The sequence below is a fragment of the Panthera tigris genome, chromosome A1 (genome assembly GCF_018350195.1).
Source record: "Panthera tigris isolate Pti1 chromosome A1, P.tigris_Pti1_mat1.1, whole genome shotgun sequence".
NCBI classification, from domain to species: Eukaryota; Metazoa; Chordata; class Mammalia; order Carnivora; family Felidae; genus Panthera; species Panthera tigris.
Genome location: NC_056660.1, coordinates 216710761 through 216735625, shown reverse-complemented (window position 1 = coordinate 216735625; position 24865 = coordinate 216710761). Strand labels below are relative to the sequence as shown.

The 24865-nt window shown below is 33.6% G+C and overlaps 1 protein-coding gene across 1 annotated transcript in view; it reads right to left on the bottom strand.

Moving 5' to 3' along the window:
• Window positions 1-6434: 6434 nt before the first annotated feature.
• The window catches only part of CDH9 (cadherin 9), a 176728-nt gene continuing 158297 nt past the window's right edge, over window positions 6435-24865 (bottom strand). The window contains exons 10-14 of the mRNA XM_042997256.1: window positions 18321-18493; window positions 17786-17907; window positions 12422-12539; window positions 12061-12312; window positions 6435-6922 (exon numbers count right to left, since the gene is read on the bottom strand). Coding sequence (XP_042853190.1) covers window positions 6435-6922; window positions 12061-12312; window positions 12422-12539; window positions 17786-17907; window positions 18321-18493 — 1153 coding nt within the window. The remainder of the gene's footprint in view (window positions 6923-12060; window positions 12313-12421; window positions 12540-17785; window positions 17908-18320; window positions 18494-24865) is intronic.

Here is a 24865-nt window from a genome sequence, read left to right as displayed (position 1 = left end):
AGAAGACAGTTAATCTCACTCAGTAGAGCAGTTCAGTGACTGAAGGAAATATTTCTTCAAGGAGATGAAATTAGCTCTCCACTTTTTTTGTGCTTCTGAACCTCGAGAGAGAAAATTTACACAGCTGACAGAATTTGGAGCTGAATTAGTAATAAGGATACATAGAAAACCAAGCAAAAAATTGCAGGGAAACCATAAGACATAGTTAATGGTTAACTTCATAGTATACATAATTTTGGTTACATTGAAATTAATTACAGTGAAAATGCAAGCCACATATTTGTGAAAGATATTTATATGTTATTGAAAAATGGCTACTATCAAAATTACATGATTATGTGTTTAGAAACAATAAGAAAATAATAGACATGAACTGGCAGTTGTTGAGATTTACTGAGTGATACATAAATATAGCAGAAAACTACCTAATTTCACTACTAGATTCCACAGGAAAATCCACAGGGAATTATGTATAGGTGAAATACCTTGGCCTTTAAATGCTGGTAATACTATGGTGATTTTTGTTGTCCTTTTTAACACTATATTTGGTAATAATATTCCATCAAACAACAACAATAACAAAAACTGCAGGTAAGATAAGGCCCAATGTCTGTACATTGCTAGTTTGAACATAATAAATAGCTGGTGTTTTTTTTTTTTTATATGAACTGTTATTAAGCAATGTTTATTTATTTTAATTTTTTTAATGTTTATTTATTTTTGAAAGAGAGAGACAGGAAGAGTGGGGGAGGGGCAGAGGGAGAGAGACAGAGGGAGACACAGACTGTAAAGCAGGCTCCAAGCTCTAAGCTGTTAGGACAGAGCCGGATGCTGGGCTTGAACTCCTAATGGTGAGATCATGACCTAGGCCAAAGTTGAATGCTTAACCGACTGAGCCACCCAAGCGCCCCCAAACAATGCTTATTTTTAAAAAATAGTCACACATCATTACTGAAATTTGGAAAGTAATTAAACATATTTAAGTAAGAAAACATTTTCATAGGTTGTTCAGCTTGCCTTTATTCACAAAATATTATCCAAATGTGAGAAAAGAGGGCTAAAACCAATCCAATAATTAGGTGATTATAAAGATAATTAAAACTGCACAGAGAAGGCTGTTTCTTTGATTCCTTATTTGTGTTGGCTTGTGTTTTGATTCTGGCATTTAGAATTGATGGCCTGAAATCTAGTAAAATCCCATTACCGTATACTTTTAGAAGCACGGATCATTGAATACAATTTTAATTTAGGGAGGCTTTTTTAAAAACTGGAAAAAATTTAGTCATGCTTTCTGTAATTTTGAAAAGATATTTTTAAATAGTGACCTAATCATGATCAACCAGAATTCAGCATACAGTACTTAGATTTAATACTCTAGGCTGTAATCAATACTGTGTTGAAGGCATATACTTTGTTATGAATTTGAATATAATTCTTTTTTGTTTACATTTGTTTTATTTAAAGTCCTATGTGTTGATAATATTTTACCAAATTAAGAAAAGTATCATATCTAAATATTGAGCATGTCACTTAACTTTTAACAAATATTTGCTGCACGTTAACAAGGTATGATTTGGGAAGAATTCTTGTTGGAAGAGGTCACTGAGAGTATGTGACCTCAGGCTGACCCCCAAACTAGACCCTGGGCTTTCAGAAGCTCCTCACAACCCTCCCCTGTCCTTGCAATGTACATTTTGCCCACCATTCTCACACTAGGAGCTGTTTCAGTGTTGCACCTTTGAGAGAGTAAGGAGCTGTGGAGACCATCTAGGCTGAGTAGGTGACTGAATCCAGTTAAATCCTTTGACAAACTTTTAAGATTCTGGCTGGCAGGTGCAGAAATGTAACTTGTCCTGTTGCTGCTCAAGACAAGCCTCGTATGCAAGTTCCTTTGCTTATTAAACCTGCCGCTGGCCAGTCTGAAGGGGCCTTCCTCCTTCTTCCACCTCCCCTTGCCCTGTGTGTGGAAAGGCCAGTTTGTGAACCAACAATCATTCTAGTAGAATTTGGCAAATGAAATAATTAAGTGATAAACACATTATGCATTGTGTTCAACAGTGATATTTTCTGTGGAAAATATTTATTTTAAAATAAATCGGGAAAGGAGAAATGGGTTTTGGGGGTTGTAGTTTTCAGTGGCGTTTGACCCAGGACTGGAAAGAAGTTCTAATGGTTAACTTCATGAATATCTAGGGAAAACTAATTTCAAGGATAGTGATCAGTCAGTGCAAAGGGAAAATGCTTAGTGTTTTAAAGGAAGAACAAGGAGCCCAGAATAACTGAAGTGAAATGAGTTAAGGAATTAGAGAAGAGTAAGATCAAAGAGATAAAGGGTACTTGATAACTTCGTGAGGACTGACTTTCACTGTAAAGAACAATTGATAGGTTTTGAATAGAGAAATGAAATGTTCATGCTTACCTAATTGAACGGAGGGAAGGAAGGAAGAAAAGAAAGAAAAGGAAGGAAGGAAGGAAGGAAGGAAAAGAAAACAAAGAAGAAAAAGAAATGCACACCAGTCTGTATTCTCTCTTCAGTCTTTTCAAATAGATGGTAGGAGCCAAGGTGAGTAAGAAAGAACTCTTAGAAGTATACTGTGATAATCCAGGTGCACAAAATGCCAGGATTGTAGCCGGGGATGTGATGAAAATTTATTATATACCAGACAGATTTTGAGGGTATAGTCAATAGGATTTCCTAAAGTATAGCCTATGAAGGATTATAGAATAACAGAAATGAAGGATGACTACAAGATTTTTGACCTGGACAGGTAGGAAGATGTTGTGGTCTTTTTTTTTTCCATCAACTTGGGCCACTTTGAGAGTAGAACAGATTTTGGGGGCAAAAATTAGAGGTTAAAATTTGGACATATCCCACTTCATTAAACTTTCATGTGGAAATTTAGAACAGTTCATTGGAAATATGTTTGGATTATAGGAATGAAGCAAAGATAGGGGGTTGTAGACCTCCAAAGATGGAGGTCTAAGTTTGAGAATTTTCAATTTATCTCTATATTGATATATCTGTATGTTCATATGGATATTGATGTAAAAATGTATAGAAACTGGGAAGGTGGATAGATCATCAAGAGCCAGAATTTAAGTTAAGAAAAGACAAGAAAAGAAAAGAAAAGAAAAGAAAAGAAAAGAAAAGAAAAGAAAAGAAAAAAGAAAAAAGAGGGCTTGGTCTACTCTAAAATACAGAGTTAGACGGAAGAAGCCAGTCAGGGAGGCTGAGTAAAATAAAAGAATACCCAATATAATAAAGGATCCTGGCAGCCAGCTATAGTGGTTACGCCAAAGTGGAAGGAATAATCCACTGAGGTCAGTTCAACCACTGGCTATGGTAGGATTTTTTCCCCTTATTTGTTTACTGCTTTGTGTTGGTAATGCTGTTTTCTTTTCTTTACTAAATTGATTTTTTTAAGTGACTGGAATCTATTTCACGTGTCTAAGAGCAGGATTGAAGATACTACCACCCAGTCCATATCTTAAAGTGCAAATAATGTAGATAGGTTCCTCTCTCTGAAAAAAACTTCAGATATAAATATAGACAATATATTATTTTGAATTTATTGAATATATAAAACAATGATTGTTTTAATTATATTTGGAAAAAAATGTTTACTCAACTAGCTTCAATTTTATCTTAAGTTTAAACAGTCAAAGCTAACTAATTTATTTTGTTTGGAAAGTAAACACACTTTAAGAATTAATTTTCCTCAGATTTTACCAGTGTCTCAGTCCCATGAGAATCAAGTGATGGAAACTAATATTATTGAATGTATTGTGTGCATCTTAATGAAATAAAATTATCCAAATACAATAGAGTAAATATTATTATCTCTATTTTTTGTGTGGGTATGGGTGGGGAAGTTATATTTTTCTTTCTTTTTTTTTTTTTTTTTACTTCTCAATTAGGAAATTTTTTTTTTATTTACAAAAAAGCTGATCATTCTTCTAAATGCATTTTCCTACTACAAGAATTTCATAGATTATTAGAAAATTATGAAAAGCATTAATATTTCATGAAACTGGTAATTTCTTTGACCAAATAGGACTCCTTGATTGATAGCAAAAACAATCATATACTTATTAAGTATGAAATCTATTAGCTCTGTCCTCACAAAGACATCAGTATATTAGTCATTCTCAGATCCAGGAAAGGGAGAACTCAAACCAGTTTTATTAAAGTGCTGAAAAATGGTAATCAAATGAATATTTCTTCATAATAAAGCTTAAAAATTTAATGTGTCTTATTCTATGTGGTATTAATATGATTTCCTCATTGCAGTTGTAGGTTTACAACTTACAGGTAGCTTGGTTTGTTGTGATGCGCTTAGTATTTGAAGTGTGGTAAACCCAGGCATGCAATGTAACTACCAATTCCCCTTTGTGACTCAACATGATTTTTTTTCATTTCTAGACAGCTGTTACACGTACAGTCATTATAGCCTCTTCTTAATTTGTTTACTTCTTGCCACTTATTCTAGTTATTATAGAATAAAGTGATAAGAAGTTTAATAGATATCTAATTCATTTTTGCCGACTGCTTTAAGCCACTCAACGTTATCCTCCTCAAATATTTGTCTGATTCATGCTGGAATAGCTCTAGCAATGGGAAAACTTAATTACTTTCTAAAGTAAAAAAAAACAAAAAACAAAACAAAAAAAACCTTTCTAAACTAAACCTAAAACTTAAAAACTTTCTGTTTTCTGGAAAATTCCAATGATTAGAAAAATTTCAAATTTTTCTTAAGTGCAAAGTATATTTTATTTTCTCAGCATCAAATTAAATCTGTAATATGTGTCAGCTACTGGTGCTAAAGTTCTTGAATGGTCTTTGAAAATTGTATAACATAGTAACAGAATACACAAATTTGTCTATAATTGGTATTTGCTATTTAAAAAGGCTTGGTAACAGACTAGTCAGTGTTAAATTTCTAAATAAATTCCACATTAAGAATGACCCTGGGTATGATATTTACTCCTTAAAGGATGAATAATAAAAGAGAAAGCAAAAGATAATTCATGGCACAGGAAATGAATAGTATGCAATCTCCTTGTGAAGTTTCCATATTTTAGTTTAGGTTTTATTCTCCAGATTAAACCGAGGCAGGTTTTCTGCATAGCAGTCTCAGAGATTTGCTAATGATTATTATGCACAATTCTGCCACTCTCTTCCTCTTTCTCATGTCTTAAAGGGTCCAAATTCTGTCCAAAAACAGATTTTTTTTTACAATCCCAATCATTAGTAAAACCACACATTCCCTAATTTTTTTTAATCTTCAGCCTACATGTCACCAGTTATTTCAAGATTTCCTCAAATACAGTGACTTTGAATCTACACAATAAAGTTTTCAATTAAAAAAAAAACCCTCTAGTTTGTTGATACTCATTTTAAATGTCACCTGGCTTATATTCCATGAATTATCTGATGAGGAGAACAAAATCAGAACTATTCCTTTTCATTCTGAAAACTTCTGTTGAAGGAGAAAGAGTGATTTACATTTTTTCCCCTGATACACATAACATTTCTTACACATACTTCATATACTCTCAAATAAAATTCACTGGCTGATTCTATAGAAAAAATTATATAAAAACCATAATCATTCACAAGTATATTTATAATAGTTTATATTTCAAAGGTCTCATATCCTATTAATGGGTAGGTATCAGTGGTTGAATAAGCATTTGTCCATATTCAAGTGGCAGAAACAAAAAATCATAACTTACACTAAAGCTCTTTTATAGTCTTGCTACATTCTAGTTCCAAATCACATGCAGTAACTTAGCTGTTTTTTCCCTGAGTAAATTGTGTTTTGTCTATAAAGATGTAAAAAATTTCTGTTATAATTGAGATCAGAACTGCTTCTAGGAAGTAAATAAAATGATATTTATTTTTATAAATACTAGTTTATTTCATAAAAATACAAAAATATAAATATACATTTATAAAAATATGAATGAATTAACACAAAGACATTCTTCAACTAAATAAATATGGCAGTAATAGTCATTCCTATTTCTTTAGGGATATATTTTCATATTAATTTACAAAGCAGTTGCACAATGTTTAATAGTAAAGGTGACTATAAGTCAGTTAAGAAAACATTTATAAAGTCTTTATATTTAAGGAAAGGCACAAAAAGCCTTTTATGTAATTTGTATTGATTATTGATGTGATATACTTTCGTTCAGAGATTGCTAGGCAAAGAGAGTGAACTGGTTATTATTACTTTTTTTAAAATCTATATCATTCATATTCATTCACAGAAACTTACTGATTAAGCAAACCCTTACTAAGACAACACCTACGTATTGTTTGTAATTTCAATTTTTAAAAAATTTCCTCCAAGGAAGAGAATGCAGGCCACTCAATCTAGTAACAAGAAGCGTACTTCCACTAACATGGATCAAGTCATACGATACTCTTAATCTCGGTCACTGTCATCACCCCCATACATATCAGCAAGCTTTTTAAAACGAGGTCCCCAGTCGCTGAGGTAATCATAATCTTGGTTACAATCGGCTGTGAGAGACTCCAAAGAACTGAGTGAATCGGCTATGGAATCATTGCCTTCGTAGGCGTATGTTGCCAGTGAATCATAAGGTGGTGCACTTGGGTCTGAGTCATTTTCTTTCAATCTTCGATGGATAAAATCTTGTACATCAATATTTTCCCACAGAGGCACAGTCCTCCTTATCTGAAAAATAGTTTCAGGCATTACATCTCTTCTAAGTTTACTGTCTTCTCTTGCTTCTGGATTCCTTAAGGTGCCAATGTCAAAAGCTTGGGTATCTTCTTCCCCACCACCTTCATCATTATAGGTCACAATGTTGTCACGGACATCGTCTTTTGAAATTATCAGAGGTTCCTTTTTTCTCTGCCTCTTCAGTGCAGCAAACAGCACAACTAAAACTATTCGTAATAACAACAATAACAACAACAAAGAGAAAATAGTGAAAGTCCATGATTCAGGTTTAAATTAAATATAGCACCCTTTGGAACAACAACAACAACAACAAAGAGAAAATAGTGAGATTCCATGGTTCAGGTTTAAATTAAATATAGCACATTTTGGAAAGGGAAGTTTGTGTGGTATGAGAGATGCTAAGATTTGTTTGGATAAAAAGTGACTATCCTACACAAATACACAGTGCCTTGGGCCAATGAGTAAATGTCCTGTATTGATAAAAGAGCAGATATTACAGTCCATTTATTTACTTTCAAGAGTCACTCTCCTGTAGAGCTCTGGCATTGAAAAATCCTTATTCAGTTATGGCTAATTCATTTAGCCAGCTGTTAATTATGTGATATCTCATTCCTTCCAACAGCAAACTTGCTTAAAAATACTAAAATTCTAAAGCTACACTCATTATTAGCCCAAGATAAATTGAGCAATAATTTAATAGTTTCTTAATGACTCAATATATGCAAAACATCACTCATATACATGCATATATACATAAAAGTGCAATATATGTGTGTATATAATATATACAAAAATATATATGTGCTACTGATCTAATCCTTCTAATAGCTCTTATCTATTTAAATTCCTTTTTGGACCTGGTTTTGAAAGCCTACCTAAAATCTGAGCCATCACTCTATAAGCTCTGATATGGAATTCAAATTCTTACTTATCTTTAACCTGTACTCATCTTACAAGATAGTTCAGATTAAAGATAGTTCAGACTAATTGTCTTGTTATTGAGGATTTCCTTGACTTATAGAAGTACATTGGAACTTTCTGGCTGACCTGTTATTTGTAATCCCTCTATTTGCTGTATCGTTTTATTTTTTATATACTTGTGTTATCAAATTAGTTGTGAACTCCCCACATGAAATATACTTTCTTATTTTTGTTATGTTACTAAAATGTAACATATGCATATATGTGACAATGAATGTCTGTATGCAAAATAAATACATTTTGCAATTTACAAATACATTTAAAAGTAAGAAAAAATAAATAATTTCCAAAATATAAGTTTTTCATTGAAAATGGAACAAGTTCCTAATTTTGTATATAAGAAAAGTTAAAAATTAAATAAAGATAAACTTTCCCAAAACACACTTAGACATTGCATGAGAGAAATAAAAAACAGCTTTTCCTTAATTTAGGCAGCTAAATGTTTTGCTAATACTATTTAGGTTTTATTAAAAAACAAGAACATGTTGGCTCAAAAATCTATCATTTCTTTTCTTGATTTTTGTATTGAAATCACACAAAGCAAACTCATTTACATTGAAACCACACTTCACCATGGCCCTTGAGTTTCTTGTAACTCCTTTAAAGTCTGCCCAATGCTATTGTCCTATCAGCCAAAACACTTTCCTTAGCTCCTAATAATTGGTAGAAAGAATAAAAAAAAAAAAATCATTAGTAACATCTTCAGTTAACCTCCATAGAATAGGCTCCGGGTGCTGAGCTATATTCAGAATCATCTTAGAGACAATAAAACAAAAAAACTACTCAATAAAAATGAGACATATCTCTATTTCCCCTATTAAAGGATGAACATAAGTTAATTAACTCAGCATAGATCTGAAATCCACCAATCTAGTGAATCATGAAGTAGAAAAAAGGTTTTTTTTTATAAATTTAATATTGAATTAATTTATAAATTATCTACTTTCCTCAAAATTTTTATAAACTCTGGCTATAAAATAAGAACAACATAGTCAAATTATATTAAGGGCTCTTAGCTAATATAATATTTATTAATTCCCAAAAATGGACCTTGGAACCTGTTCCTTTGTTGGGTCACAATTACCTGCTTCATTTCCCTAGACTGAGGTTATGTGAATGGAATTTAGAAAGGTAAAGATAATGAATAGAAAAAAGTATGTCATTATTTTTATTAATCTATTACTGGAATTTAGTATTTCTATTATGAATATCAGAATATACAAGTACTGTAGTGATAGTAACAGTATGTGTGACTATTAAACCAACAGAAATCATAGATATTTTATATTGCATTTTAGTTATGATATATCTTAAATAATCATTAGACTTGCACTAGAATAAGGCACATATGACAATAATTAAACACATTTTGCTTTTGTTTCTTATTTAATTTGGATAAACATATTTCCTTTTTTTATATATCCTGTTATTATTGATTTATTATTCTAAATAGTTCCCATAGTTTGATTCCCAAGGTGTGTAAGGAACTAAAACAGTTAAAAAGTCCTGCATCAGGTTTTAATCCTCGACTTTGCCTTGTAACATAGACAAACCCTAATAACTATATTTCTTCAAACTGTAAAGGTAGGTCTGAGATATTATTGTCCATGCTATATCACTGTCTTGCAAAGAGGCAACTCTTCTAACTATAGAAATTTAGTAACTGGGGGCGCCTGGGTGGCGCAGTCGGTTAAGCGTCCGACTTCAGCCAGGTCACGATCTCGCGGACCGTGAGTTCGAGCCCCGCGTCAGGCTCTGGGTTGATGGCTCGGAGCCTGGAGCCTGTTTCCGATTCTGTGTCTCCCTCTCTCTGTGCCCCTCCCCCGTTCATGCTCTGTCTCTCTCTGTCCCAAAAATAAAATAAAAAACGTTGAAAAAAAATTAAAAAAAAAAAAAAAAGAAATTTAGTAACTGTGTGCAAACAACAGGTGTTGGTGAAGATGTGGAGAAAAAGGAACTCTCTTGCACTGTTGGTGGTAATGCAATCTGGTGAAGCCACTCTGGAAAACAGCATGGAGGTTTCTCAAAAAGTTTAAAATAAAAGTACCCTATGATTCAGCCATTGCACTACCAGATATTTACCCAAAGAATACAAATATACTAATTCATTACCTACAATAGCCAAATCATGGAAATAGCCCAAGTGTACATCCACAGATAAATGGATAAATGGATAAAGAAGATAAATAAATATATATATGTGTATATATATATATATGTATATATATATATACACACACACATACATATGTATACATATGTATGTGTGTATACATATGTATGTATGTGTGTGGAGATATATATATATACACACATACATATGTATATATATATATATATACATATGTATGTGTATATATACATACGTGTGTGTGTGTGTATATATATATATATATACACACACACACAATGAATATTACTCAGACATAAAAAAGAATGAAATCTTGCCATTTGCAACAATGTGGACAGAGCTAAAGAGTATTATGCTAAGTGAAATAAGTCAGAGAAAGACAAATACCCTATGATTTCATTCATATTTGGAATCAACATGGGAAAAAAGAGAGAGGCATAAAACAGACTGTTAACTATAGGGAACAACTTGAGGGTTACTGGAGGGGAACTGTGTGTGGGGGGGGGGATGGGTTAAATGGGTGATGGGGATTAAGGAGTGCACTTGTGATGAGCACAGTGTGTTTATGGAAGTGTTGATACTGTACACCTGAAATTAAAACTACATTGTACATTAACTAAATGGAATTCAAACAAAAACTTTTTAAAAAGATGAAATCACAGCAAAAATGTTTTAGGAACTTTGATAATGAAACCTTCTGAATTAGAAACAATTTTAACTAAAATAATAGAAAATCCCTCCATCTTTATGCAGTCGGTCGGGAAGGTGGAAAACAAGAAATGTGTGCCTTCTATATTGTATAGGGCAGGAAGGTGACCGAGTTCTCAAAATAAAGAAACAGCCTTGTAGGATTTCTGCTTAGAAAAAACTGTTAAACAATTTAGTGTCATAAGACATAGTATGTAAGCTTATTAGGGGGCGCTTTTGTTTCCTCATGTATGCATGTGTGTCTTTGCGTGTGTATTATCTTAATATAGAAATTTAAAAGTCAAATTTAAAATATGCATATTTCCATGTTGTCCTAAATTAGGAAAGTAGAGCTATGTGACCAAATAAAACAATATAATATCAGTAGCACTTAGCTGAAAGGTAAGCCAAAATTGATACTTCATGGGGATACAAAAAATATTTTACAGAAGAGCTGAACTTTCTAGCAGCAGTTCTGAGATGTGGACTGGTGTTGGTGTATGTATGTTCTAAAGCACCCTGAAAAAATGTTTTTCTAAATAGTTGGATCATTTGAACTGAGACAAATGTTTTCCCCTCACTTTTATCAATCCCCCACTGAAGTCGCATAAGGATATCTGGCCAGAGGGATTTCATCCAGATTGCTTGAAAGGATTTGCGGTGAAAAGGAGCCAGCACATATGAGCATTGGAACATAAATTTGGCTGGCTCTCATGCCCTAAGCATAAGCATTTTGGATGAATATTTGATGGAAACAATTTTGGGGGGAATGTTTTACAGTGGAACAACTGTTTAATTGAATTAAATCGTTGTCCTGTTAGGGCATGCTCAAATCAAACATTTGCTATAGCAAGCATGACTTTATTTAGAAAATACTGCAGGACTACGTAGACCACAATGCCATACTGATATTTTTAAAAATGAACTTAAACCTTTAATTTGCACCTATGTTCAAATTGTATCAATAAAATGCTCATCTTATATTGACAATTTAATTGCATTTGCCAACTAGGTGCCTAATATACATAACTTGGTATTTGTTAGATATATTGTTTGTAAAGGTAGTCTTTGACTTTGAGAATAATGGTTTAGAAGGAGAATTCTGAAATAGACTAATATATTGACTCTATTTAAAACACTTTCTAAATGACTGAATTTATGTAAGTTACTTAGTCTCCCTTGAGAAGAACCAGAGTATCCATCTTATGGAGTTGATACAAAAAGTAAATCAGTTCTAAAAGTAAATGTCCTGAGAACAGTGACCATGATTAGCTAGTACTAAACAGTATAATACAAAAAAGATTTTAAAATGTGTGTGTATACATGCATAAGGCATGAGCTGTTAGCTCTGTTTTTCATCTCTAGAAAGCTAGTCCTATCCTCAGAGACAACTAGATTTTTTTTCAAATCGAAAGAACAATTTCAATAAAGAGTTAAAAATGTCAATCTTTCACTCTAGAGAAGTGTGCTTTTCAGTAGCCCCATCACTGAACAGTGCAGGAGAGACTTATTTGAGTCAAATGAACATTCAGAGGCAGAGCTTACCAAGGAGTATGATGATGCAGAGAAGGATGGCGATCAGAGCCCCTGTGCTGAGACCGGCCGAGAGGACCAAGGCCTCTGCATTGCAGGACTGCATGTTTCCTTGATTATCACAAGCGCACACACGGATAGTGAGTGTGCCGGTGCTGCTTTGAATTGGATAATCATTGTCAAATATTAAAATCGGTAGTAGATAGGTGCTCATTTTGTTGCGGCTATACCCGTCTTTTCGAGTCATGATTCCTGCTGTATTATCTAAAAAAAAAAAAAAAAAAAAAAAAAAAAAGTGGGGGAAACAATTGAGTCCAGTCTTTAATTTTAGAACATAAGGACTTATAATTTTACTTTTAAAAATATTCTATACCTTTATTATCTACAATGGTGAAGTTCGGATTGAGAGGAAATTCTGGCACTGGTTCAAAGAAAAATTTGTGGCCTCGGGGAGGATCATCTCTGTCCATGACACTGACAGTCTGAATCAGCTGAAACCAAGTCAATAAATGAAATAAAGCACAAGAAAAAGCAATGCATGTTGTTTTTATAGGACATTTTAAATCAGTGTTTGGGTTTTAAAAATATCACTGACATTAAATAAATAAAAAGAGCCCATTTTCAGAAATTATGGCAAAGCTTTTTATGGTTCTGTATAATATAACAATTAGTTAAGGATAAAAAAATGTCCATCAAGTATTACCATGCAAGGTATCTCTATGAATTATTGTCCGATTCCCAGCCACTGCAATATCCAACCTTAAAGAAAAATTCAATCACTCCAACATCTCCTCTTTTAACATTGTTAGAATGTCCCAGTGTGTTTTAATAATAATTGGTTACCAATCTGTTGCCTCCACTAAATAACGATTGTCTCAAAGGCAGAGAACATAACAGATGCACTTTTCAAAAACAAAAGTGCTTAGCACAGCCACTCTTACAGATCAAGGACACTATGAATATAGTTTTGAAACAATGAGTAATATGCCACATGATACCAGAAAGCAAAAGATTTTAAAGCTAGGGGGCACCATAACTACAATCACATTGCATAGTTTATTCAACTTATTTGTTTTTCTTTTAGTGGTATTTGCAAAGCTTAGAAAGAGATACAAATAAATGCTTTTAAGGTTTCATAAAATCAGTGTTGACGTTGAGAAATTATGACACCTCTTAGCTGTGCTTGCTGTAAGTTACAGGTGTGCCCTCGTGTGAAGACGAAGCTGCAAATTACAGGTCACACAAAAAATTCTATTGAACATTTTACAGTGGAAAAAGCACCAAGCTACACATCGGGTGCTGTTTTCCTAGTCCTGGGTCTGCCATCTGTGTGGCTTGAAATCACAGCCACTTAATTACTCTTACTTTCAAATTTCTTTTCCACAAAAACAGTTGCGCCACTCGCTTAGAGGCATAGTAGTCCGACTTCTGTGATGAACAACTGTTGGAATTTCATAGTAGTTTGGCATATCCACAGTTTTTGTTACTGTGAACCTTCTGTAGCCATACTAACCTGATGACTCACTAGTCAATGTTTTTTCCTGTTTTAATACTAAGTAGGATTTCATTCATTTTATTGACAGAGTGGCATGTAGCCTTACGCTTCTTTATATAATTCTTCTGTATGTGTACAATTATTAAGAGAAGTTTAATGCACATTTTCTCCTTAGAAGATTGGGTCATGACATAGAAAAAAATACTTTTAAGACTTCAGCACTTTTGCTAAACCTCCTGTTCCATATCGGCAATGGTATATCCAATATTTAGCAATATTTTATTTTATTTTTTAACGTTTATTTATTGTTGAGAGACAGAGACAGAGCATGAGCATGGGAGGGGCAAACAGAGGAGGAAACACAGAATCCAAAGCATGCTCCAGGCTCTGAGCTGTCACCACAGAGCCCGACGTGGGACTTGAACCCACAAACCCGCGAGATCATGACCTGAGTCGAAGTTGGCGCTTAATGGACTGAGCCACCCGGGCGCCCCATGATATTTAGCAATATTTTAAATCATAAGCAATGTAGGTCCTCTGGTTATACGGCAGAGTTCTTGAAGTGATTAGATCAGCCATTGTTTAAGCATATTTTAACAGAGAATACATATCCGTAGCTTAAAATACATTTTTAACCTTGTTACTTTTAACAAGCAAATTGTTATGTGTCAAGTATAGAAACAACGACAGAAATTTTAATACTAATATTACTATTAAAATAATTTTTAGTTGAGATCAATTATTTTTACCAAATATTAATTTGTAATACATATCAACTACTCACATGAAAAGCATATTAATAGACAAACGAGTAAAGAATATCTATACACTGTTGTCAATTGACTTCTTTCTCTACAAGACATATGTTCAAATCCTAATTTCCAGTACCTGTGAATGTGATCTTATTTGGAAACAAGCTCTCGTAGATGCAATCAAGTTAAGAAGAAACCGTGGTGGATTAGTGTGGACCCTAATCCAATGACTGGATTTTTCCCATAAGAAGAGGGAAATAGGGATACAGATAGAATGTCATGGGACAGTGTATGCAGAGATTGGAGTAATTCTTATAAACCAAGGGATGCCAATGGTTTCTGGCACTCACAGGGGCTAGGAAATGGCAAGAAAGAGTCTACTCCTAGAGTTTATAGAGAAGGGATGGCCTGCTGACACGTTGATTCCAGACTTTATTCTCCAGAACTGTGTGAGAGCACATTTCTGTTTTAAGCTTTCTAGTTTGTGGTAATTTCTCATGGTAGCCTTAGGAAACTCATACAGTTGTGAAAATGGCCACATATTTATGAAAAATGTTCAGCTCAAATAATGTTGGGAGGATCCGTGTTAAAATTATTATGAGATATTATTTTTCGGTAGACATTTTAAAATCTAGTGTTGCCCAATAAATAGGCAGTCATCCACTAGATATATGACATATTTAGGCAACTATTTGTAGGCATTGATGCACATTTACATATCAAATTTATTCCTACTTTGAAGGTTGTATCAAAGGAAAAGAATACCAGGTAGTATATAAATATAAATGTACTATAAGGCTCATTATAGTGCTGTCTGCTAAGTTAATATTTTGTTTGTAAACCAAATTTCCATTTTAAGTGGGTAGTTGAATAAACTAATTAATGTATAGCTATGCTGTAAAAATTCAGCATCGGTTTAAAAATAATCATTTGCTGAACTGAGAGTATGTCCATTACATGTTGCAAAGTGAAAAAAGAAAAACAATTTTTAATCCAGATAACTATGTAATGATGCTTTTTTGGCAAGTAAGAATAAGAGTAAGAATAAGAATACCCCAATTCTATCTTTTGTGTATGCAAGTGGAATATGGTACATATCTCTGTCTTAGTCTACTTGCTTGGGCTGCCGTAAAAATTATGCAGCCTGGATGGCATCAATGCCAGAAATTTATTTTTCTCACAGTTCTGGAGACTGGAAGTCTGAGATCAAGGTCTGTGAGAGCTTTCTTTCAGGCTTGCAGACAGCTGCCTTCTTGCTACCTCCTTACAATGCCTTCCCTTTAACTGTATGCATAAAAAGAGAGAGAGGGAGAGTGATCTATCTGTTGTCTCTTCCTTAAAGGACACTAAACCTTTCAGATCATAGCCCTAACCTTATGATCTCATTTAACTTTATTTGCTTCCTTAAAAGCTCTATCTCCATACTGGGGGTTAGGGTTTCAAATGAACATTTCGTCCATTGCAATCTCTATTGGAATAAAAAGAAGACTGTATTTCACTTTTATTTTCTGTGTTTAAAAAAACATGATGGAGGGGTGCCTGGGTGTCTAAGTTGGTTGGGCGTCCGATTTCCGCTCAGGTCATGATCTCATAGATCATGAGTTCAAGCCCCGAGTTGGGCTCTGTGCTTACAGCTCAGAGCCTGGAGCCTGCTCAGATTCTGTCTCCCTCTCTCTCTGCCCCTCCCCTGCTCACACTCTGTCTGTCTCTCTCCTTCAAAAATAAATAAATATTTAAAAAATAAGTAAAATAAAAAACATGATGAAATTATATATGATTCTTAACATCCACCTACTTTTTCCTTAAAAAATATCTTAATAATGTGTTAAAATTTCCTTCAATGAAATTTGTGCGGTTACTATCATTTGTAAAATACTATATTAGTGTCAAAAATGAACATATTCTGCAGTTGCTTAAAGTTACTTTAGAGATATCTTATATATGAGGGAACTTTGCAAGAGGACTTTGTAACTCTTGTACAAACAGTCTCTTTTTATCTCAATAAGATTAAAGTTGAAAAAGCACAAAGTATAATTATCAAACCAAAATGTCTTGCCTGAGAGATTAAAAGAGGAAAATGTAATCAACAAGATAATTATTTTGATTCCCATTATACTAACACAGAACAATTTCATGTTCATACTTCATGTGTTATTTAGTAATGTATTCCCATTCTATTCTTTTTTTTCAATATATGAAATTTATTGTCAAATTGGTTTCCATACAACACCCAGTGCTCATCCCAAAAGGTGCCCTCCTCAATACCCATCACCCACCCTCCTCTCCCTCCCACCCCCCATCAACCCTCAGTTTGTTCTGAGTTTTCAACAGTCTCTTATGCTTTGGCTCTCTCCCACTCTAACCTCTTTTGTTTTTCCTTCCCCTCCCCCATGGGTTTCTGTTAAGTTTCTCAGGATCCACATAAGAGTGAAAACATATGGTATCTGTCTTTCTCTGCATGGCTTATTTCACTTAGCATCACACTCTCCAGTTCCATCCACGTTGCTACAAAGGACCATATTTCGTTTTTTCTCATTGCCATGTAGTACTCCATTGTGTATATAAACCACAATTTCTTTATCCATTCATCAGTTGATGGACATTTAGGCTCTTTCCATAATTTGGCTATTGTTGAGAGTGCTGCTATAAACATTGGGGTACAAGTGCCCCTATGCATCAGTACTCCTGTATCCCTTGGGTAAATTCCTAGCAGTGCTATTGCTAGGTCATAGGGTAGATCTATTTTTAATTTTCTGAGGAACCTCCACACTGCTTTCCAGAGTGGCTGCACCAATTTGCATTCCCACCAACAGTGCAAGAGGGTTCCCGTTTCTCCACATCCTCTCCAGCATCAATAGTCTCCTGATTTGTTCATTTTGGCCACTCTGACTGGCATGAGGTGATATCTGAGTGTGGTTTTGATTTGTATTTCCCTGATAAGGAGCAACGTTGAGCATCTTTTCATGTGCCTGTTGGCCATGTGGATGTCTTCTTTAGAGAAGTGTCTATTCATGTTTTCTGCCCATTTCTTCACTGGGTTATTTGTTTTTCAGGTGTGGAGTTTGGTGAGCTCTTTATAGATTTTGGATACTAGCCCTTTGTCTGATATGTCATTTGCAAATATCCCTTCTATTCTTGAATATAACTCAGTTTCAACATAATTATGAATCCAGGTAGAAACTATTTCTTATAGATAGATAGATAGATAGATCTATATGTATAGATATTTATTATATACCAGTATATAAATTGAAGCATATATTACAACCTTTTCTATTATATCATGGGTTCCATAATAGAAACCACTTCAAAAGTTACCTTTTTAGATCACTGTGAATGTTCTGGTAAGGGGAGATAAACAGGTGACAAAGAGGAATGGCAATAGTTTGCATGAAAAAAAAAAAAAGATTTGTTCAAGTGAATTAATATAATGGTACCTGCCTTTGGAAACAGGAAAAAACAAATTTAAGTTTATAATGATTTTATTTACCTGCCCAGGCTTTGCATTTTCACAAACAAATGTTTCATAGTACATGGCAAATTCTGGAGCATGGTCGTTTATATCTAGAATTCTGATGAAGACAGGGATGTGGCTACTTTGTTTTGAGTTATCTGCAACAAGAACATGTGTAAGACTTCAGTCTCATTTACAGAGAAGCGGTGACACCACTCTCCCCATTTGTAACTTAGCAACAGATCATTTATGTGGTATTCACTTTCTCAATTGGATTGCTGATGAATATCTCAGCTTGCTTACATGGTCCAGATGGAAAGCATGATTAAAAAGAGGAGAATATGATTGAGAATGAAGTATTATTATTTGTAAGACATAATTTTCTTAGATTACTTATTTTTATGAGGTTAGATTATATTTCCATCCTACAGTAAGCTATAAGAGAAAATTAAATTTAAAAAGTGGATATTTGATAATCATTAAATAATATAATATCCAACACACGCTCAGGCTGCTAACGATAAAATTATTTCACTCAAGAAATAGAGTCTACTTATTGCTGTTATTTTACCACTTTGGTGTTCAGATGGATGTATTTCCCACTCACTTATTTCTGTGGCTGTAATGGTGATGTTGTGCCAAGGAGATGATTCCCGGTCCAGGGGTTTCAAAGTGAAAATAGAGCCATTTTCGGAGTGAATACTAAAAATCCGGTCCATATCAGTATGCCGATCAATGGAGTATCTGGCAGAAAAGAGATTCATGAATCTAGGCATTATTTTAAGATTATTAGTTCATCTACTATTTCTTAAAAGTTATAGGCAATTCAAACAATGTTCTCATAAAGTCATGACAGTAAAATGCTGATAACTTTCTTGAATTTTTATTTAATGTAACTGTCACTTAGACGATTTGATATGTTTGGCCTTTTCCATCATTACTATTCTATGATTGTGTGACTTTAGAGTTATTATTTATACTCAGGAATACTTGCAGCAGCCTTTGAGTGAGTTTTTAATTGTCACTTGATTTACTTATCCTATCATAGACCTATTGCAGTGCTTGAGACATATTAAGTAGTCATATTAAATTTGATGGAGTCAGTTGCATAGATAAATTGAAATTATGTTAAAAAGAAACATAAGAACTTGTCCACAGAGTCCTTATGGCTATAAGTGAATAGAGAAACTGTTGTAAAATACTTTGCTCTTGAATGGCTCTCTTTTAGGGAACATATCAGCTGAATCAAAGGTCATCCTCCAATCTATTCCTCTGACCTATTCCAAATAAAAATGAAATGACATATTACACAGAGTTCCATGACTCTTTCTCATCAGGGTTGGATATGGACACTCTATGATTGGCAAAATAATGCCTCCTCATGTCCCCCAAAGGATGCCTACTTCTTAATCCCTGAAACCTATGGATATGTTACTTTACATGGTAAAAGTAACTTTGCAAATGTGATTAAGGTTAAAGTCATTGAGAAGGAAGACTATTCTTAATTACCTAGATAGGCCTAAATGAATCATGCAAACCATTTAAAGTGGATGAAGAAGGCAGAGATGTGCTCTAGAGAAATGAGACAGGAGGAAAAAAAAAGAGATTTAAAGTATGGAAAGGAATTGATCTCTTATTGCTGGCTTTGAGGATTGCAGGAAGGGGTATCATGCCAAAGGATGCAGGCCACCTCTAGAAACTCAGAATGAACCTTCAGCTGAAAGACAGCAAGAAAATAAGAATTACAGTCCTGCAACTGCAAGGAACTGAAATCTACTAATAACCTAAATGAGGAAGGAAACGATTGCTCTCCTACCGTGTCCAGACAGGAATATGGCCCTGTCCACAGTAACATCTTTAGCCCAGTGAGATTCAGCCCAGATCTCGAACCCATAAAACTTTAAGATAATAAATTTAAGTTACTTTACGCACTAAGTTTATGGTAATTTGCTATGGCAGCAATAGAAGGCTGTAATGTAATCATAAGAAAGATCTTTTAAAAGGCTAGCTTATAATAAAATACCTTAGGTCAGGCCATGTTAAGCTGTACTAACACATCTCTTTGAGATTTCTGCTGCTGAGTATCTAATTAAGCCATATAGGAAAATTAGTGTTTCTCAAACATTAACGTTCATATGAATTACATTGGGATTTATTTATTTTTAATTATTTAAAAAAATTTGTTTTTAACGTTTATTCATTTTTGAGAGACAGAGAGTGACAGAGCATGAGTGGGGGAGGAGCAGAGAGAGAGAGGGAGACACAGGATCTGAAGCAGGCTCCAGGCTCTGAGCTGTCAGCACAGAGCCCAGCACAGGACTCGAACCCATGAACCAGGAAATCATGACCTGAACCAAAGTCGGATGCTTAACTGACTGAGCCACCCAGGCACCCCTACATTGGGATCTTTTTAAAAACGGATTCTAATTCAGTAGGTCAGGTGTTGGAGCTGGGATTTTGTATTTCTAACAAACATCTTAGGTCAATCCCATGTTGTAAGACTTTAGACAAGACTTAATATAGTAAAGCTATATACCATGGGATAAACTGTTCAGAATAAAGATGGAAAAAGGAAGAAAATGACAGACAAGAAAGAAACTAATCAACATCTGATGTAGTTCTCATTTTTCTAAATATCTTATTAAAGTCACTTAACAAATGAACTCCTTTTTGATCTGGTGAATTTGGAAATTACAGCTCCCATTATAAATCTGTAATATATTCACTATCAAACATTGACTTTCATAAACATAAGTAATAGAAATTGAGCAGCCAGTGTTCCTTTTTTTTTTTTTTTGCTTCCAAGATTTTATTTAAATTCAAATTAGTTAGCATATAGTATAATATTGGTTTCAAGAGTAGAATTTAGTGATTCATCAATTACATACAACATCCAGTGCTCATCTCAACAAGTGCCCTTCTTAATTCTCATTGCCCATTTAGCCCAAATCCTCCTGCCTACCTCCCCTCCAGCAACCCCCAGTTTGTTCTCTACAGTTAAGTAGTTAAGAGTCTCTTATGGTTTACCACCCACACTGCTTTTATCTTATTGTTCTAAACATTGTGAAACATTTGTAATTTAAAAAATATTTGATGAAAATACATTTAGGTTTTCTATGATTTTTTTGTTTGTTTGCTTTGGTTGTTTTAAAAAAGAGCCTGTGATTTAGTCTATGGCTATAAGACCTATATTGAACTTAAAGGATCCATTAGTAAACTCAGATTTCCAAAATAATTATAATAATTTAACATCATGGGCCTTGCCTAATTTATTTTATGCTAAATTTTATAAAATGATTGTCTCAACTGACAGATACTATTTCAAAGTAAGTATTTGAGCATGTGGGAAAAAAATATGTATGTACTGGATTTCATCTCAAAGGTGGAATAGCTAAAAACTTTGCATGGTTGGTTTTAGATTCTTGTCTGTACCTTAGTCTCAAAATATAAAACCAGTCCAGTCACCTTCTTGCCCTTTGGAAGAGTTGTGCAATGGGCAGTAGACCTACATGGAAATGGTAGTATCTTCTCACTTTTTCAATAATCATAATGATAATTTTTCTACATGGTGTTATGAAAATAATTTGGGAGATTTGAAAAAACCTTATATAATATATGGTCACTGCCTAATACTAGTGATACTTTTGATGTAGGAACTCCTAAACAGATCACTAGAACCAAGATATAAAAATCAATATATAAAATACATAATGGCGTATGCATATATCTCCTAGGAACAAAAGTTCTATCAGATTTTAACCAACAATTCAATGTCAGACAAGGATCTGAGATGACTCTTATTTTTCAAATAACTATTAATATACTAAAATTGAGGACAACGGTCATATTAAATTTTCTCTTTTTAATCACTATTGCTTAATACATGCCTAAAAAAAAAATACAGTGTTTCCTATCTCTAGAGGTCAAGTCTCCTATAACTTAGTTCCTAACGTGGACTAGGAAAGTCATTAGAACATTTTTTAAAATGTTCCATTTTACTTAAATAGTTACACCAAATTCTGCTCATGAATAAAACAAACCTAAAATGAACACAAAGAAAGCACAGTAAAAGAACATAACTCAACCACATCTATGTATTGAATGGAATTCAATTTATAATATTTGCCTGAATATATATGTATTTTTTTCATTGTTGGAAAAGTCAATAGCAACCATTATCTGCTTATGGCTAAACAGACATTGGGTTTCTTCCTACTGTTTGAATTGCAGATCAAAATTAAAAAAAAATCCTTTATGTTTATTATTACTTGCCCTAGAGATTAGCATGGGTGTTTCTATGATTGAGGAATAGCTAACAATTCTAACCTTATGTTAGTCCAGATTTGACTCACTTGGAACTTATGTGGGACCAAAATAGGTCTGGGTTTCTGACTGTTCTACGCTTAGATTCAATCTTGAAAGGCACTACTTTTCAGGTTGAGACTTCATGATGGAGAACCACTTTGACAATGTAGAAATAGCTCAGTTTAACATGAATACTGCCAACTTCCAGGTCTATATTTGCCCTAGTGCAAATGATGTCTCACAATTTGTCAAAACCCAGAAATATTTTTCTTTTATCCAGCAGCCAGTATTCTATTTTCAACACAGAATGGGGCATTTTTATTTGCCTATTAATAATAAATACAGTGGATTACCACAGATGACCAGAAAGAACCTGATAAACACTTAACACAGAACAAAGCTATCTCTGTGTTCTAGTAGACGGCCTATTAAAACAACACTATTTTATTGATCTCCTTACATTTAAGTTTGAGCAATAAGTTTTGTTTTTTTTTTTAAAAAAGACCACTGGTATAATTTTTTAACTGAACACCTTCTGCAACAACAGGATGTGCAGAAACAGCAAATAAGTAAAAAGCACAAGAGAACTGAGGTGTGGAAGTGAACTCTGGTTTTACTTTGCTTTTAATTTTTAATGTTCTCCCATTAAGAATCTAACACGTACCAGATCCCTGCATTTTCATCTAGCACAATAAAATATGTAAAGTAAATTACAGACACCAGAACAAATCAGTACTATGCAGAAATATGTCAAAGATAGCATTCCCTTTCCTTTCCTGAATTCCAGGTACATCTTTCCCTGACTAAGTCAATACAATTAGGTAATAAGTTTGTTCTTTTCTTTCAATCCACTGCTTTCCAGAAATGTGTTTTCTATCTATGACCTATGGAAGTTTCATTGTCCTTCAAAATGAGAATGTGGCTATATAATGCTTGAATGAATAGTTCAAATCTTTTTGTTGTTGTTTTTTCAAATATTAGTGGCATTATTTTTATTTAAAAAAATTTTTAATGTGTTTTAGTTTTGAGAGACAGACAGAGACAGAGCACAAGTGGGGAAGGGCAGAGAGAGAGGGAGACAAAGAATCTGAAGCAGGCTCCAGGCTCTGATCTGTCAGCACAGAGCCTGACACAGGGTTTGAACCCACCAATCATGAGATCATGACCTGCGCCAAAGTCAGACACAACCAACTGAGCCACCCAGGTACCCACCATTATTTTTAAATAATCATAATTTGTAAATAAATAATAATAATTATCCTACTCTATAATAAAATCAGGCAACTATTAAGGAAACTGTTACACACACACACACACACACACACACACACACACACACACACTTATTCACCAATTTCAGCTTAGGGTGGAATCATGTACATTTTCCTGAAGCAACACTAAAAAAGCATTTTTTTTTCCATCAGGTTTGTTGTGTACATACTTCTCACTTTGCAGTAAAAAAGATTTCTTCTAAAATTTGTTGAACTTTAAATGTTGAGTATAAAATAGGTGTGAAATGAGACAACATGTTCTTTCAGAACCTGTAAAGCTATAATCAACCCTATAACTTGAGAAATCCATGATTACTAATGGGGTGAAACAGAACTGACAACAGCTGCTAATTGTAATCATAATTTCATGTTGCAAGTGGCAGATGTATTTCAGAAAATATGTTTGATGAACAGATTTACTGGTGAGTGAGAAATAGTTCCTCAGATTTCCCTGGAAAATATTTGTCCATGATGCTTATCATAGCCTATTTTCTGCTCTAGGGATCAGTCATCCTTCTAAATTCTATAAGAGCAAACAAAAGAGTCACATATTACGATGTTGTCTCCTTGTTGAATTATTGCTAGTTTTTCACACTGTAATTTGATACATAAATGTTTTCTTTGCATATATCTTTATGCAAACAGGAATCAGCCTATATGTTAACAGGCTTGGCAATATTTTAGAAATACAATTGAGGATAAATTTGTTTCTTCAATACTTTTCTTCTTTGTCATAATTTCTGAGATTTTATAGGTAAACCACTGTACATTGTTTCTTTCTTTATACTTGAGTACTCTATAAAACAAATATTTTGGGGACAGATATAAACTTAAAATGTACCAGCCACTTTTATATACTATGAAGCAAGGTTGCAAGTTTATCAGTTTCTGAGCTAGAAATTTTACTGCTAAAATTGTATCCTGAGGAGATTCCAGATATAGAAAAGTATATATTTATATATGCACTGAGCATATTATATATCTATATCTATGTCTGTTTACATCTGTGTCTAATACATATATATACAGGTTGAAAGACTGTTTGCAACTAAATTTCCATCAACCATGTATCACCTACATGGTAGTGTGTTATTTATACAATAGAAGTTTATTGAGTAGTTTAATGGCATTATCAAATATTCGCAATTAATAAAAATACATACACCTCTATATATTATAATGATCTCTACTTACTAAAATTAGGTGATTGATAAATTGAAAGTTTCAACACTTGATAAAAATAGAATAAAATGCCACTGAAGTATCTATTGAGAAGAGAATTATACCTGTCTTCTTTGCCACAAAATTTCCTGTGTAAGAATGACTAAATATGTTGATCAAAAACATGTTTAAAATGATATTTTGAATGTCCCTTTGTAACAACTATAGAATAACAAGGGTTGGATTTGCCAGCTCCCTACACACACACACACACACACACACACACACACACACAATCCACTAACACTAAATGAAATATATGAAACAATTATTTTTGAAGGATTAGACACCAGAGAACAATGACCATAATCTCAGAGAA